At 51.2% G+C, this 13,193-nt stretch overlaps 1 protein-coding gene across 1 annotated transcript in view; it reads right to left on the bottom strand.

The window, feature by feature from the left end:
• The window catches only part of POLE (DNA polymerase epsilon, catalytic subunit), a gene marked incomplete at both ends in the record, with an annotated part of 30,846 nt that overhangs the window by 16,167 nt on the left and 1,486 nt on the right, over nucleotides 1–13,193 (bottom strand). Inside the window, 19 exon segments of the mRNA XM_082007767.1 lie at nucleotides 250–394; nucleotides 661–753; nucleotides 1,150–1,298; nucleotides 2,196–2,341; nucleotides 3,497–3,643; nucleotides 3,738–3,840; nucleotides 4,230–4,358; nucleotides 5,120–5,227; nucleotides 6,114–6,326; nucleotides 7,230–7,343; nucleotides 7,988–8,120; nucleotides 8,899–9,018; nucleotides 9,559–9,644; nucleotides 9,923–10,033; nucleotides 10,431–10,538; nucleotides 10,808–10,888; nucleotides 11,229–11,370; nucleotides 12,253–12,407; nucleotides 12,952–13,044. Of these exon segments, the coding sequence (XP_081863893.1) occupies nucleotides 250–394; nucleotides 661–753; nucleotides 1,150–1,298; nucleotides 2,196–2,341; nucleotides 3,497–3,643; nucleotides 3,738–3,840; nucleotides 4,230–4,358; nucleotides 5,120–5,227; nucleotides 6,114–6,326; nucleotides 7,230–7,343; nucleotides 7,988–8,120; nucleotides 8,899–9,018; nucleotides 9,559–9,644; nucleotides 9,923–10,033; nucleotides 10,431–10,538; nucleotides 10,808–10,888; nucleotides 11,229–11,370; nucleotides 12,253–12,407; nucleotides 12,952–13,044 (2,376 nt within the window).

The following is a 13,193-nucleotide window of genomic DNA, read 5'->3' as shown; positions in this document are numbered from 1 at the left end:
ACAGGTGAGCACGCACCAATTCTGACTTCTTACACACCACCCTCTCTGCTGCAGGGATATCAGAGCTTCTCCCTCTGCTCAGATGCTCTCCAGGGTGAAGAGCAGCTGTGCAGGAAGCAGGGCCATCAGCCCCACCATCCTGCTCACTACACAGGGAGCAGAGATGGAAGAGAGGCCCTCCTCCCTTGGCAGTCCTCCACCTCCTTTTTCCCTGACTGCAGAGCTGGCCTGGATGGGTGCAAGACTCACCTTCACCAGGATGTTCAGCATGGCACCTGGGTAGGAGATTGTCACCTTCGGCTTCTTGGCATTGGTTGACTTGATGACAAAGTTCTCTGGGAAGCTGTTGGGAAGGACACACCAAATCCCATCGGTGTCCAGTTCCAGAGGTCTCCTGTGGAAGGAAGGAAGATCGCTTTCAGGAGGAGAGCAGATGATAGGTGAGGATCAGCTCCATGTCGCACACGAAGGCGGAGGCAGCCTGTTGCATCGACTTTCCAGTCCCTTCTGCAAAGCAAACCCTCATAATACAACAGAATAACCACAGTAGTGTCAGAAATCTGAATCTTCAACGTTAACTGCTGAAAACTCAGGTGTTTAACGTGCTCCCAGATGTGTCCCAGATGTAGACCTTTCTTCCCCAGCTCAGCACATACTCACCCAATCTGCTCAATTAGTTCCCTGGCCTGGGTGATGATATTCGCTCCCGTGAAGCAGACGATGCCAGCCATTTCCATGGAGTACCAGCGAGCTCTGTGAGCAGAGGAGTCAAAGTGAAGAGCATGAAGTGCTCTCTCCCAAACCCGGCTACGGAAAAGGCAGGAAGACCTCCAGAGTAAGAAGGGCAAGAAACACATCAACACTGGCCCTTTGTAGATTGTTCTCCTTGCCCTAGTTATGATGCTTCAGGAAAGCTAGAAACCTACTAACAGGTAAGATTCCCATCAGTTATGCCCAATACTTAAGGTCTGACAGGAGTTTCCAGGATGAGAAATCATTGGTAGAAGCAAGAGGAGAGTGTTACAGGCACCCACCTTCATCCTGGTGCTTCAGAAGCAGGTGAAGCAAGTGACAACCTCCCTAGGACAATCCCAGTTTCCAGAGGGTCTTCTCTGGAGGACGCCAGCATTGCCCAAGGGGGAGACTCACCCTTTCCGCATGACATAGCCATAGAAAGAGTTCAGGATGCACTTGTGGGCCAGCTGCAGGGAGTCATACAGGATTTCCATGTTCTTGCAGCGCTTCACTTCTGAGGCATCTCCCATCTCCACTGCTGCAGACAACTTCTTCTTCCACACCTGCAAGCCACAGGCAGAGCTGAGGTGATCCCACACATCACTACTGCTGGTATCCAGCTGGTTCCCCCTCAGTCCCAGTATAGCATTACAACTCAACAACACTATCTTTGCCAAAGATCAGTAGCGAGAGCTAAACATTCCTTTTTCTTTTGCAGCAGAGGAAGAGTTGGCCAGAGGCACTTTGCCACATGGCGGGAGAGACCTGCAGCACCAACTGTAACTCTGACAGTGACCATCAGAATGCAGCCAGCGCCGGCAGTGCTGCCCGCCTGCACCGGCTGTGCTGGGCCACACGTGTGCATGGAAAGCACTGCCAGCAGCAGCCGATGCCTGGCTCAACAGCAGAGAAAAAGCTTCTCAGCCAGCTCGGTGATTCATGACAGAAGAGGCAGCAGGGAGTAACCACAAAGCAAAAGGCTCGTTAGTTAACTCCGCCAGAGGTCAGGTGGGCCTCGTCATTGCCTTCACCACACTGCAGGAGTAATGTGCCCTGGTCTCTTCTAGCACGAACCTCAACTAGCAGAGAACAAGAATGTCCTCCTGGAATTAACCGTTCCTTAAACCTGAGGTCTAGACCTTGCTCATCAGCCTGCCTCTTTTCTCCAGGTAGGAAAAATACCCCAGACTGAACCTGGCCAGATCAGAGACTGAGAATTTGCTAAACCCAGTGAAAACTGGAGATGCAGCTTTGTTTCCGACAGCAGCACAGAGGCAGTAAATGTTGTGGCAGCAGTCATTGAAGATGTGGCAGTGAGAAGCCACAGCTATCAGGGGCTCCACCATCTTCTTGAATACAAAGGCTGAATAGAGCAATTCTTTAGGGCTCAGGTTTGCAGTGAGAGATGAGAGGTCCCCAGCCTTGGCAAGACAAGTTAAACCAAAAATTGAGCTCAGTACCTTGTGGAGCCCCTTGAACTCATAGCGGCGGTCCCTGAATGCTCGCACCGTGTCCACATAGAAAGAGTTCTCTCGCTGGCAGACCGTGGTGACTCGTTCCTCCACCTTGGTGACGTGGATCTTTTTGTATGCCTTGCGGCAGTAATCTAGTCAAGGGAAGAAGCAGAGGGAGCTTCTCAGGGATGGATGCCCCGCTACAGACAGAGGGATGGGCACAGTGTGGAAAGGAGACATCCAAGCGTCAGGCACGGGGGAGCAGGGAGACAGTCCTACTGCAAAGGGAAGAGAAGGAAGATACCAGCACAGAGAGAAGCAGCACTTTGTTGTGGAGATGTGGGTCAATGTCCCGGTTTTAGCCAGGATAAGAGCTGGTTTTCTTCACAGAAGCTATGTTTTGGATTTGGCATAAGAAAATGTTGATAATGTGCTGATGTTTTGAGTTGTTGCTAAGTAGTCAAGGACAGTCCAGCTTCTCATGCTGGCCGGCCAGCGAGCAGGCTGGGGGTGCATGGGGAGCTGGGAGGGGACACAGCCAGGACAGCTGACCCAGGCTGGCCAAAGGGATATTCCATACCATATGACATCATGCCCAGTATATAAACTGGACTTAGCCAGGGGGGTGGGAATTGCTGCTCGGGGACGGGCTATCGATCACCGGGTGGTGAGCAATCGCTGTATTGGGCATCACTTGTTCTTGTACATTCCTTTGTCGGTATTATTCTTGTTGTTATCATTGGTGTTTCCTTCTCTCTTGCTGTCCTATTAAATTGTTTTTATCTCAACCCACAAGTTTTTTCCCAATTCTCTCCCCTGTCCCACTGGGGTAAGGGGGAGTGAGTGAACGGTTGCGTGGTGCTTAGTTGGGGCTAAACCACGACAGTCAAATAAACTTATCGTTGATGCATGTACAGCTCATCTACAAACCCAGGCTTTGCCCTCAGCCAGCTGGATGGTTCTGCTGAACAGCATCACTCCAGGTGATGGGATAACCTTATGTTTCTCTTTCATTAAGGGGCTTTAATTAGCAGCCTTCCAAAACATGGAGCCATTCCTGTTTCTTCTCAAATCCATGGCGCTCAACAGACAAAAGGAGAAACACTGACCGGTGCTTGGCCCCTCTTCGGGAAGCACACAGGGCCCTGCTGGGATCCTGGAGAAGGTGTGCCAAAGCAGACCCAGTCTGAACTAACCCCACAGCCATAATTAATGGTGAGCACCGCTCACAGTCTAGGTTGTAAAATACTGTTCCAGATCGTGACATTGTTTTTTTTTGTTTTTTTGTTTTTTTTTTTTTTTTTTACCTGCCAGCCGCTTTTTCTCGTACTTGGCCTGCTCTTCCCGGGAGAGCTCGTGGAAGGCGCGGGGCGCTCCCTCAGGGGACAGGGGAGGGAACTTCTCCGACTCGAGCTGCTGCTGGATGCGGTGATACTCACTGCGGCTGGCAGGCACTGCGGAGGAGGACAGCTTTCAGTTTCCCAGGGGAGAAGCAGGAATTCCTCTCCACCTCTGTGGGTTGGACTGCACAGTCCTTACTGTACTTACTGAACTCTCCTCTCCATTGCCAAGTCATCCGGCGCTGACAGTTGGCACCCGGCTTGTTGAAGTCACAGGCAGCACACGTGGCCTCATCCACCATGGCTGAGGGCTGGATGCAAGTAAGAGACACACAGGTGCTAGAGGGGACAGCTCTCCAAATGACAACTCATGCCAGAATAGGCACTGGGTGGCAGAAGGGCATAGGTGTGAAGAGCAGAGATGGTACTCAGTGAGTTCTCCTTTCCAGAGCCTTTCGCGAACACAAAACCCACAAAAACAATAGCTGTTTTTTTGGGGAAGAGTCCTAGCTAAAACTGTAGCTCAACCTCTGCAGACCTGGCATCCACAGCAGCTTGACAGAATTTCACACCCAGCCTTTATGCAATCCACCTGTCCTGAGCTGAAAGTTCAGCCCTTGCTGTTAAGGGGATCCAATCAGAGGAACCACCAAGGTCATCTGAAAGACAAGTTAGGAGAGATGAGGCTGATGTTACCCACCTGCAACCTGTTGGTCAGAATGATGTTGGGGTACATGGCTCCCACATCTAGATGGTAGATAAGGGGACACTCAATTCTGTTTGGAACATCCTTCAAGGAATTCAGTTTGACCTTGATTTCATCACAAACCTGTGGTGAGACAAAAAGAAGTGAAACTCAGACAGAGAGTTAATGGGTCCAATACTTGTTGAATTTGGTCCTTTACTCCTGCATAGGGACACCTGCCACTGACTCTGGAGATGGATTTAAAGGACGAAAGGAGCAGCATCAGGGACTTTAGGTTCTGTTTTGGACCTCCAAAGCAGGCTTTATCTGTAGGGTAAGTGAAAGGTGAGAGCAGCTACTTCCTAAAGGCTCCTCGATCAAGGACCTTTTCAGTGCAAATGGGTTAATGGAGACAACAGCAATGACCAGAAGTCCCCGGTCACTAACTGATGATGCCCTCCAAGAAACTCCAGACTCAGCTTTGCAGTGAGGTGACCTGCCCTTTGTTAGCCGATAAGAAGCAGGCAACAAAAGGAGCAGGAGTATTTGGGATATCTGAGGGGGTCTGTCTTCTCACTAAATCCCTCCTCAGTTCTCTCAGAACTTCGCTTCTGGTTGAACCTGCAAACGGGAAAGCAGGAACCACATCCCTCAGCTGGGGCAGAGACCCCAGATCCCCAGACTGGGCTCCAGCCGCTAGGCAGGGGGATCCCGGCTGGGCCTGCAGGACATGGCAGCAGCTTATAGCGTCTCAACGCCGTCCGCTCTGCAGGTGCCCACAGGTGGGCTTCTTGGTCTCTCTCCATAAAGCAGAAACCGAACACAAACAGGCACTTTAAAGCTGCAGCCCCATGCTGGCAGCTCAGCCCTCCCTGCCAAGCGCAGCCATGCCACAGGTGACGTACCTCCTGGAAGTTGGTGACTTGATCCAACGGCAAGCCCTCCTCCTCCTCAATAGCGTGCCGCAGCGTCTTCTCCACGTGCTGCACCAGGAAGTCAAAGGCAGCAGGATTCTGCAGGGGCATGGGGACGGCACTGAGACCGCGGGCAGCCATCCCTGGCTACAGGCTGGCAGCTCCTGCCCTGCTGCCCGTGTCCCTGCATGCCTTGGGGAGCTCTAATCACAGCCCTGCAGCACAGGGCACCATATTGAGGCAGGGGCAGGGTCCAGACCACTGACACCAAGTCAAAAAAGCAAAAGCAACCAAGGGAAGAGACAAGGGCAGCTAACGAGCAGCCGGTTGAATTTGTGTTTGGTAGTTCAGGACCTCTCATGATCACATGCTGGCTTCCAGATCCTTTTATAGGCCCAGGGCATGCTCCCCCATGATCATTCACGAGATAGCCACCCAAATGTCCCGCACTAAGTGCCATGCATCGTGTGGTAGAGAGTGAAGCCGCCTCTGAGAACCTCTGAGTCCGTGAGCACAAGGCAGGTGCGAAGCAGGGCGAGGGGGAGGTGATGGAGATAGCAGCGTAAACCAGAGAGAGGTGAAAGACGCCCAGGAAGGGTTTAGAAGCAGCTTAGTTTGGGTGGGAGAAAGGCAGAGGGAGGACAGGACTCCAAGGGGACAGAGGCATATCTTCCAAGAACCACTGGCTCAAAAACAAACCAAAACCCCACGTCACCACCCTCCCTTGCTGTCAACAAGGCCTGGCTTGCTTCAGTACGTGACACATGTGACACCTGCGCTCCCAGTGAAGCGCAGGTGGCCACCTGGAGGCCTCCTCCTGCCCCTTCCCAGCCCAGCTCCATGCAGCTTCAGGTGCTCAAGGTCTCCTGAAGTATGGCAGGTACTGCTCAAGCCCAGCAGGGACACACAGATGTTAAGACCAGTGGAGGGTTATCCCTCACCACCACGCTCTGCGAGGACAGGGGTTGGCTGCATGGCCCCTTACCATTTTGAAGCGGCAAGGGATGTCACTGCGGAAGACCCCAGATTCCAACGCTTCCACATGGCCTCCCACATATGTCTCTGAGTCCAGCACGTGGCCATCTTCTGTAAGTTTGTTGAATTCTTGCTCCTGCTTGTTGGGGAAGATGATGTTGGCATGATAGGCCTGAACCATCAGCAGTGCCTCACACAGTGTCCCAGATCCTTTTCTTAACACCTGCAGGACAGACATCAAAGCCGGTTTTAAACTCAAAAAGTAGATTTATATTAGATATAATGAGGAAATTCTTTTCTGTGAGGGTGATGAGACACTGGAACAGGTTGCCCAGAGAAGCTGTGGATGCCCCATCCCTGGAAGCATTCATGGTCAGGCTGGATGCAGCTTTGAACAACCTGATCTAGTCGAAGATGTCGCTGCCCACAGCAGTGGGGGGTTGCACTAGATGATCTTTGACATCCCTTCCAACCCAGACCATCCTTTGATTCAGCAAGAAGTGCTGTACCAGCGCTGGTGGGACCAGCCTGGCCTTACAGCCATATCAGTCTTCAGCTGGTGACACGTGTGACTGTGCAGCGGGCAGAGCTGCAGCCCCCGACAAGGATGATGGGAGCAAGTGAGAAACCAACACTGACTCCTTTGTGTCGGCCAGGAAGAGAGCGGGCTATGGGCAACGCAGAGACCTCCTGACCTCTGCTGCCATCATCTCCTGACACTACTCCACTGTTGAGTGCCTTTATGAGCTAAATGAGGTGGAGACAGAGAGACATTTCCTACATGCTTAGCACAGCTTCCTAACCATCCTCTCCATACAGCTGACCGCCATCAGGAGGCCCAGCTTTGCACGACTACGACTGCAGGTAAACTTGGCTGAGCACGGAGCATCAGCCATACTTTCTTGGTCCAGCCCTGTATTGCCAGCCCTCAGGTCTCTTGTTCTTAGACATCTCTCTTCAAAACACCCCAGGGCTGTGGAGAGGAGAAGCCTCCAAATCCACCCTCCCTCCCTGACATGGAAGGGAAAGTGCCTGCGCAGCAGGAATCAGGTCAGAGCACCCCTGTAGCGTGGGACACTTGCCTTTTCGCTTGTCAAAGAAATCATCATTTCAGGAGTGCACCCACCTCATCAGGCTCCATGGGAATGATGGTGCACAAGGCAAAAATGAAGGGATGCACGTACTTCATATACATGTAATAGGTAGCAACTGCATCAGACACTGAATAGGTGGCCAGGGTCTGTCGAGGAAGGGCGAGAGGCAAATTAATCCAAATCACATGTGATAGAGTAGCTCAGTGACAATAATCTTTCATTACTTCCTGCTGGACAGGCTTGTATCAAGGTGTATTTCTCCATATCCTAGGTTGTAAAGAATAATCTGTTTGCTTCCAAGAACATCCTACTCTATCTCTAATTACACAACAATATATCAGCTTTGAATGAGAAGAAATGGGGAGGATGAGCTCACAGCACAGATTTTGTCCTGTTTGGGAATCAGGAGGCTGCTCCAGGCCCTCAGCAGAAATCCCCTGCTCACAACACCTGGAGATTTCTTGTCTCTCCAGCGAGTCACGGCTCTTTGTGGTGTTTCTGATTTACGTGGTGCCTGACACCTCACATTGATGTAAATAAATACAGAAAATACACAGTGCAATGCCAGTGCTAGAACCACTTCAAAGAAATCCTGTTCTTTCTCCCCACAAGCTCAAGTGCTTCTAAGGCATCAGCAATTTGGTGAGACAGGTTGAGTTAATTTCTCAAAACCCACTGTGTTAAGCAAAAACATTTTGTAACGCTTTAAGTTAAAGATTCAATCATATTGCAGCTGCTTTAGGCTTCTTTTCCCATTGCTCAGAGGAGCTACAGCATAGGGAGGGAATACCTGAGGCTCCTCCGTAGCCATCCGGCACATCTCTTCGGGGTCCAGCTCCACTGGGTCATAACCCAGTTTTGCTTTAGCTGCTGCTTTCAGGTTGTGACTTCCCACTGGGAGGTAACTGTCCCTCTTCACCCACCTGGACAAAATCAAGAAAACAGTTTGTGCAGGGAAACCAGCTATGCTCTTTAAAAAGGGGCTCAGGCTTGCAAACAGCACCTTGCTTGCAAAGGGGAACTCTCACTGAGGACAGCGGAGAGCCGAGCATACAAGTGCAGTGGTGCAAGAGGCTGCCCAGCTTTAGATATCCTGCATCTCTACCAATACACTTAAATCCCAACCAGGACAAACACCACTACCCTTACCATCACCACTGCTCAGAACTACCACCTTCCAACTCCCTCAGTGGCTTTAAGATAAACATTTAGCCATCAGAGGAGACGCCACCAGGACGGCAAGGACAGCCAGCCCCTCTCCAAAGCCCAGACACTGCTCCAGTGGAGGAAACACACGTAAAAACCCCAACTTCTCTCTCTCTCCCGGGCACGCACAATGTGTCCTTTCCTCTTCTGACTGTGCCAGGAGGCTGTTGGGTTAGGATACGGTCCCTTCCCCACTCCAATGGCCTGATCTTATCCCACTCTTTCCCTGTTCCCCCAAATCAGACCTCAAACACCCCAGGACAGCCGCCAGCAGGCTACAGGGAGAGAGACAGCCCTGACAGCCCTTCACAGGGAAGGCTTGGCAGCTTCTGCGATACACAAAGAAATGGACTACGATGCCAGCCTAGGAAGGTGTGACACAGGAAAGCTTCCAACTGACAGAAGGACAACAGTATTCAAATACAACCATAGGTATTTTATATAAATCCAAGAGATAAAGACGCCGTTACATGGCAGAGGGGCAGTACTTGGTACCTTAGACAGTCCATGTGGATGCACTGGGATGCTTTGTACTCTCCCTGGCTGTCCTTCTGAAACCCAATTTCCTGATACATATTAATTCCATGAGCTGCTGCTCTTGCTTCCACAAAGGGCCTGGGGAAAGAGGCAATATGAAGAGAAGGAACAGAACAGCCATTTCCCTTCATCTCTGACAACGGTTTCACAACTGCTTTGTTACAAACTACCTAAAGAATTTGTCTTGCAATTTATCTGTGATATCTGGCCATGGGGAAAACTTCCTGCAGGACAGAATTGCAGCATGACCCAGAGGCAAAGCTGCTTGCTTACATCCTGCACCAGGAGGTGGAGGCAGGCACATGGTCCCTCTACCCTTGCTTCCCGAAGGCTTGCCTGCACCCCTCTCCCCGATATCCTCCGGGTCTCTTTTGACTCTCTCCCTGCTCTCATCCATACACCAACATTGCCACGGGTTTAAAGCAGCTCAGCCAAGCAGACGGGACTCTGCAGAAGCTCATACCTCCAAGCCAATGATTTGGTGAGGTGCTCAAACTGGCCAGAGAGTCGGCATGGATCACACACTATCATCACTGTGTGAACGTCAAGGCTGGTACCTGACCCTGCCCCGCAGCTCAGGTGACACCTTACCAGCTTAGTTTTCATTCCTGATCTTACCAGTCAAAGAAGTCACCATTGTACGTGACAATGATGGTAGGTTTGGTCTCCTGGACATGTTCAAACCATCTCTGAATTAAATGAGCCTTGGATGAAACAGAAGAATAGAAAAGATACATATATAAAGTAACTTCATCTCTTCCACGGACAGGTGGTGGATACCATATTTACTCCACCCCTTCTCTCTCCTCCCCACCTAGCCCAAACCTGACCTCTCTTACCCTTATTACCAAGAAATGGAAGCATGACCAGCCCTGCCGGACCCACCACGTTCCCCAGCCAGGCAGCCTACCAAGCTATTAGCTCTCTTTGGCCAACAAGAGCCTCAGGCGGGTAAAAAGTCCACTGGGCAGAACTGACTTACTTCATCTGGTTCATTAAAGACACAAAATGGACCCTCATACTCCGGCTTGGGAGTAAACTCAAAGTCTTCAATATCCTCAGACACGATCTCCCTGTTTGTGATCAGGTAGCCCTAGGGAGGTGACAAGGAGGCAGTTAGGAGGACTTGGCTTGCAGGCAACCTGAAAATGCTGTTCAAACGATGGGACATGTTCTTCTTGAAAGCCAGAGCTTCTGTCAAGGGGGAGCAACTGTTTGGGAGTCATTTGAGGCCACAGAGAGACAACATGGGACAGCAGAGTTGTCCCTGTGCTCTCCAGGTTACTACGGCTCCCTCACAGGAGCATCAGCAACCTGAGCTGGATACCACAAAACGAAATACCTTATGCATCATTCTGACTTTAATTTCATTTCCACAGCCACACACCAAGCAAGGCAAGCCTGGAGCGAGCTGGGTTGGAGGCAAAATGCGGGCCTGCTCCCCAGCTTTGCCACTGGAGCATGGAGAAAACCACTCTGCTGTCCCTTACCTGCCCATCAATCATGTAGGAGATCATCATGATCTGGTCTGTCTCTGCATCAGGAAACTTCAAAGGGAGTTTGGTAGTTTCAATGTCAAAGGCAAGAACGACAGGATCCTGAACAGGACCAAATCCATTAGAAAATATTCTAAAGCTGACTTGAAATTAAAAGAGCAATTCCCATTAAGCCCAGTGTTAGCCCAGCAAGCGAACCAGACCCTCCCCAGTAATCATTTTACTACTTTATCAACCCAAAAATCATTACCCAAGGCCAGAAACAAAGCTTTTTTGTGCACCACAGTGTGACACCAGCTGTGCATCAGAAATGGGGCAGACACAGCAGCCATGCACCTGGACAGACTGACGCCTGCCTGACCAACGCTCACCGGTCTCTCCACGAGGTCATCTCGGCGGGTGATTTCGGGGGGGTAGGTGCTGCCCCGGTATCGCACGTTGTACCAGTGGGCCTGTCAAGAGAGGAGGGCGGGCAGTGCCTTACTGCAGGGCCAGGTCCTTGCATCCCTTCTGTTCAGCTGCTGGGGACAGAGCTGTGCTAACTAAATGCAGCCCAGGAGAAAGGCTCAAAGGAGATGGAAAGAAGAAAAAAGACTGTGCATCAATCATTTAACTTTTCAACGTGTCATTAACTAAGGAGAAGGCCTAGCACTATGGGACTAAGCTCTACACATGAACTCGTCACTGACACCTTTGCAAAATTCCTGGAGAGAGTGTTTCTGCCCTGCCTGCACTTCAGGAGTACAGCAGCAGGAAAGCGAGGCTCTTCCAGCCTCCCTGTTCCTTACTCACCACGTGGATCTTCAGGTCAATGGAGAGGCGAACGTGGTAGGGTACGTCGTACTCCCGCATATCCACAATGTTGTCCATCTGGCTGGCAACCTTTCTGGAGGCCCCTTCCTCATCCGTGCTCAGGCTGCCTCCGCTCAGAGCGCTGCAAGGAGCGGAGTGAATAGCCACCATCTGCGCCGGTTGGGCTGCGAGGGACAGCCACGCCGCACCGGTGACACCCGGCAGCAGAAATCGGTGCCGGGAGAGGAGAGAATGGGAAACGCTTCCCCGCTACGCAACCCCCGTCTGCCTGCAGAGGCGTCCCCAGGACGGACAGCACGCAGTCCCGCTGCTCCCATCTAAATTCACCTTCTCTCACGTTTGTGTGCTGTGTCTGCTCAGAGCTACAGGCAGGCAAAACCCACACGTGCCTGTATAACGAATGGTTCTTACAGCACTGGATTGGTAAGTACGGTAACGAGTCCAAGCATAACGAGGTAACCTGGGAACACTTTTTAACAGGGATGGGACACCTTCCAGGTGAGCAGGGAGGTGAAATCAGACTTTAGGGACAGGAAACCAAAAAGAGGGGCAAATTTTTCATGTGTATCTTCTGGTTAACTTTAAAAACAAAGGTGTTTGTTAGGTTTTTTTTTTCTTGTCTGCAACTGTGTTTCCAATCTTGTAAACAATTGCCTGTTTTTTTATTCAGTTAAAAAATGTTTGGTTTTTTGCCCCCTTTAGTCACAGCTAAAAGGTTGCCCAGTGCCTCTCAGTATCTTTTCTCAGGGGACAGGGAATCTATTTGACTGGCAGGCAGAGGTACCACCACAGCACATCACATCCCAGAGGCTCTGGGGCCTCTTGATTCCAGTGATTCAAGCGCTGGGCTGGAAGAACCACCTCAGAGATGTGTGGCAGAGAGGCACAGCTGGGGTCAGACCCCAGGCAGGACAACACCTCTCTGAGGACAGCTCAGAAATAAGCAAGGGAGCCTAAATACTAACACAAGGGACCGACCGGCTGCCCGAAGGAGAGCTCCCACCTTGACAGCATGGCTGTGTAGACGTCGCTCGCCTGGTCTCGCTCTCTGTTTTTCCTCACAGCAGGAGAAATCTCCTTCCGCACCTTCACCAAGTCATCCACCGTGTTGAAGGACAGCTTGATGTAGTTCCTCTTCAGGCCCACCAAGTGGTTTGGCTGCAAAGCAGCAAGACAACATCAGCTCAGGGCGGGATGAGTGCTGAGGGATGGCCACCGTAAGACAGGGTGGGGAAGGCAGACTAGACTGATGCAGGTGGAAGAATTAGCCAAAAAAGAGGTGCCAACAGGTGGGAGAGTTAAGCACTAAGAATGAATAAACTCTGGTGGACGCGTCAGGGAATAGCGCAGGCAGGACCACGAGTGGGATTCACCCAAGAAGGAACAGGAAGAGCGGGTCAAGCATGAGCAGCATCCCCACAGCACCCTCTCTTCCTCCAATCATTCTTTAATTCCTGCAATTAAATATCTTGAACACACTGGAAAACAACTTGACATGCTCAAGGAGACGAATGTAATTACTACCGATAAGCAATTAGCCATAACTAACCCGTTCCTGATGGGCACCACAAGGAACACTAGGAGACTGAAGTCAAGCGCACTGTATCCCTTCACTATTCAGTCCCTTACTACTTCACTAGAGCTGTGCAAGGTCAAAAAAAAAAATGCTACTCAAGAGCACAGAGGGCAGAGGAATACAGACCAGGTCCAAGTCTTCTTTGGGGACAGTTTCCAGCTTTGCAACCTTCCCTTGGAATTTCTTGGAGAGGAAGGAGGACACTTCTCGCTCGCAGCCCTGCCAAGAGACCCTGGGGCTGAGCAGCATGGCTCTGTCCTTCAGAAGAAGACCATCCCAAAGCAGGATGCCCAGGAGGTCTCTAGCTCCCCAGGGACCTGCTGTCCCCTTCCCTGGGGACCTCAGCCCTCCCAGGGTCCCCACCTCAC

Source organism: Phaethon aethereus, assembly GCF_964289735.1.
Source record: "Phaethon aethereus genome assembly, chromosome: 17".
Classification (NCBI taxonomy): domain Eukaryota; kingdom Metazoa; phylum Chordata; class Aves; order Phaethontiformes; family Phaethontidae; genus Phaethon; species Phaethon aethereus.
This window is presented reverse-complemented; position numbering and strand designations above follow the sequence as displayed.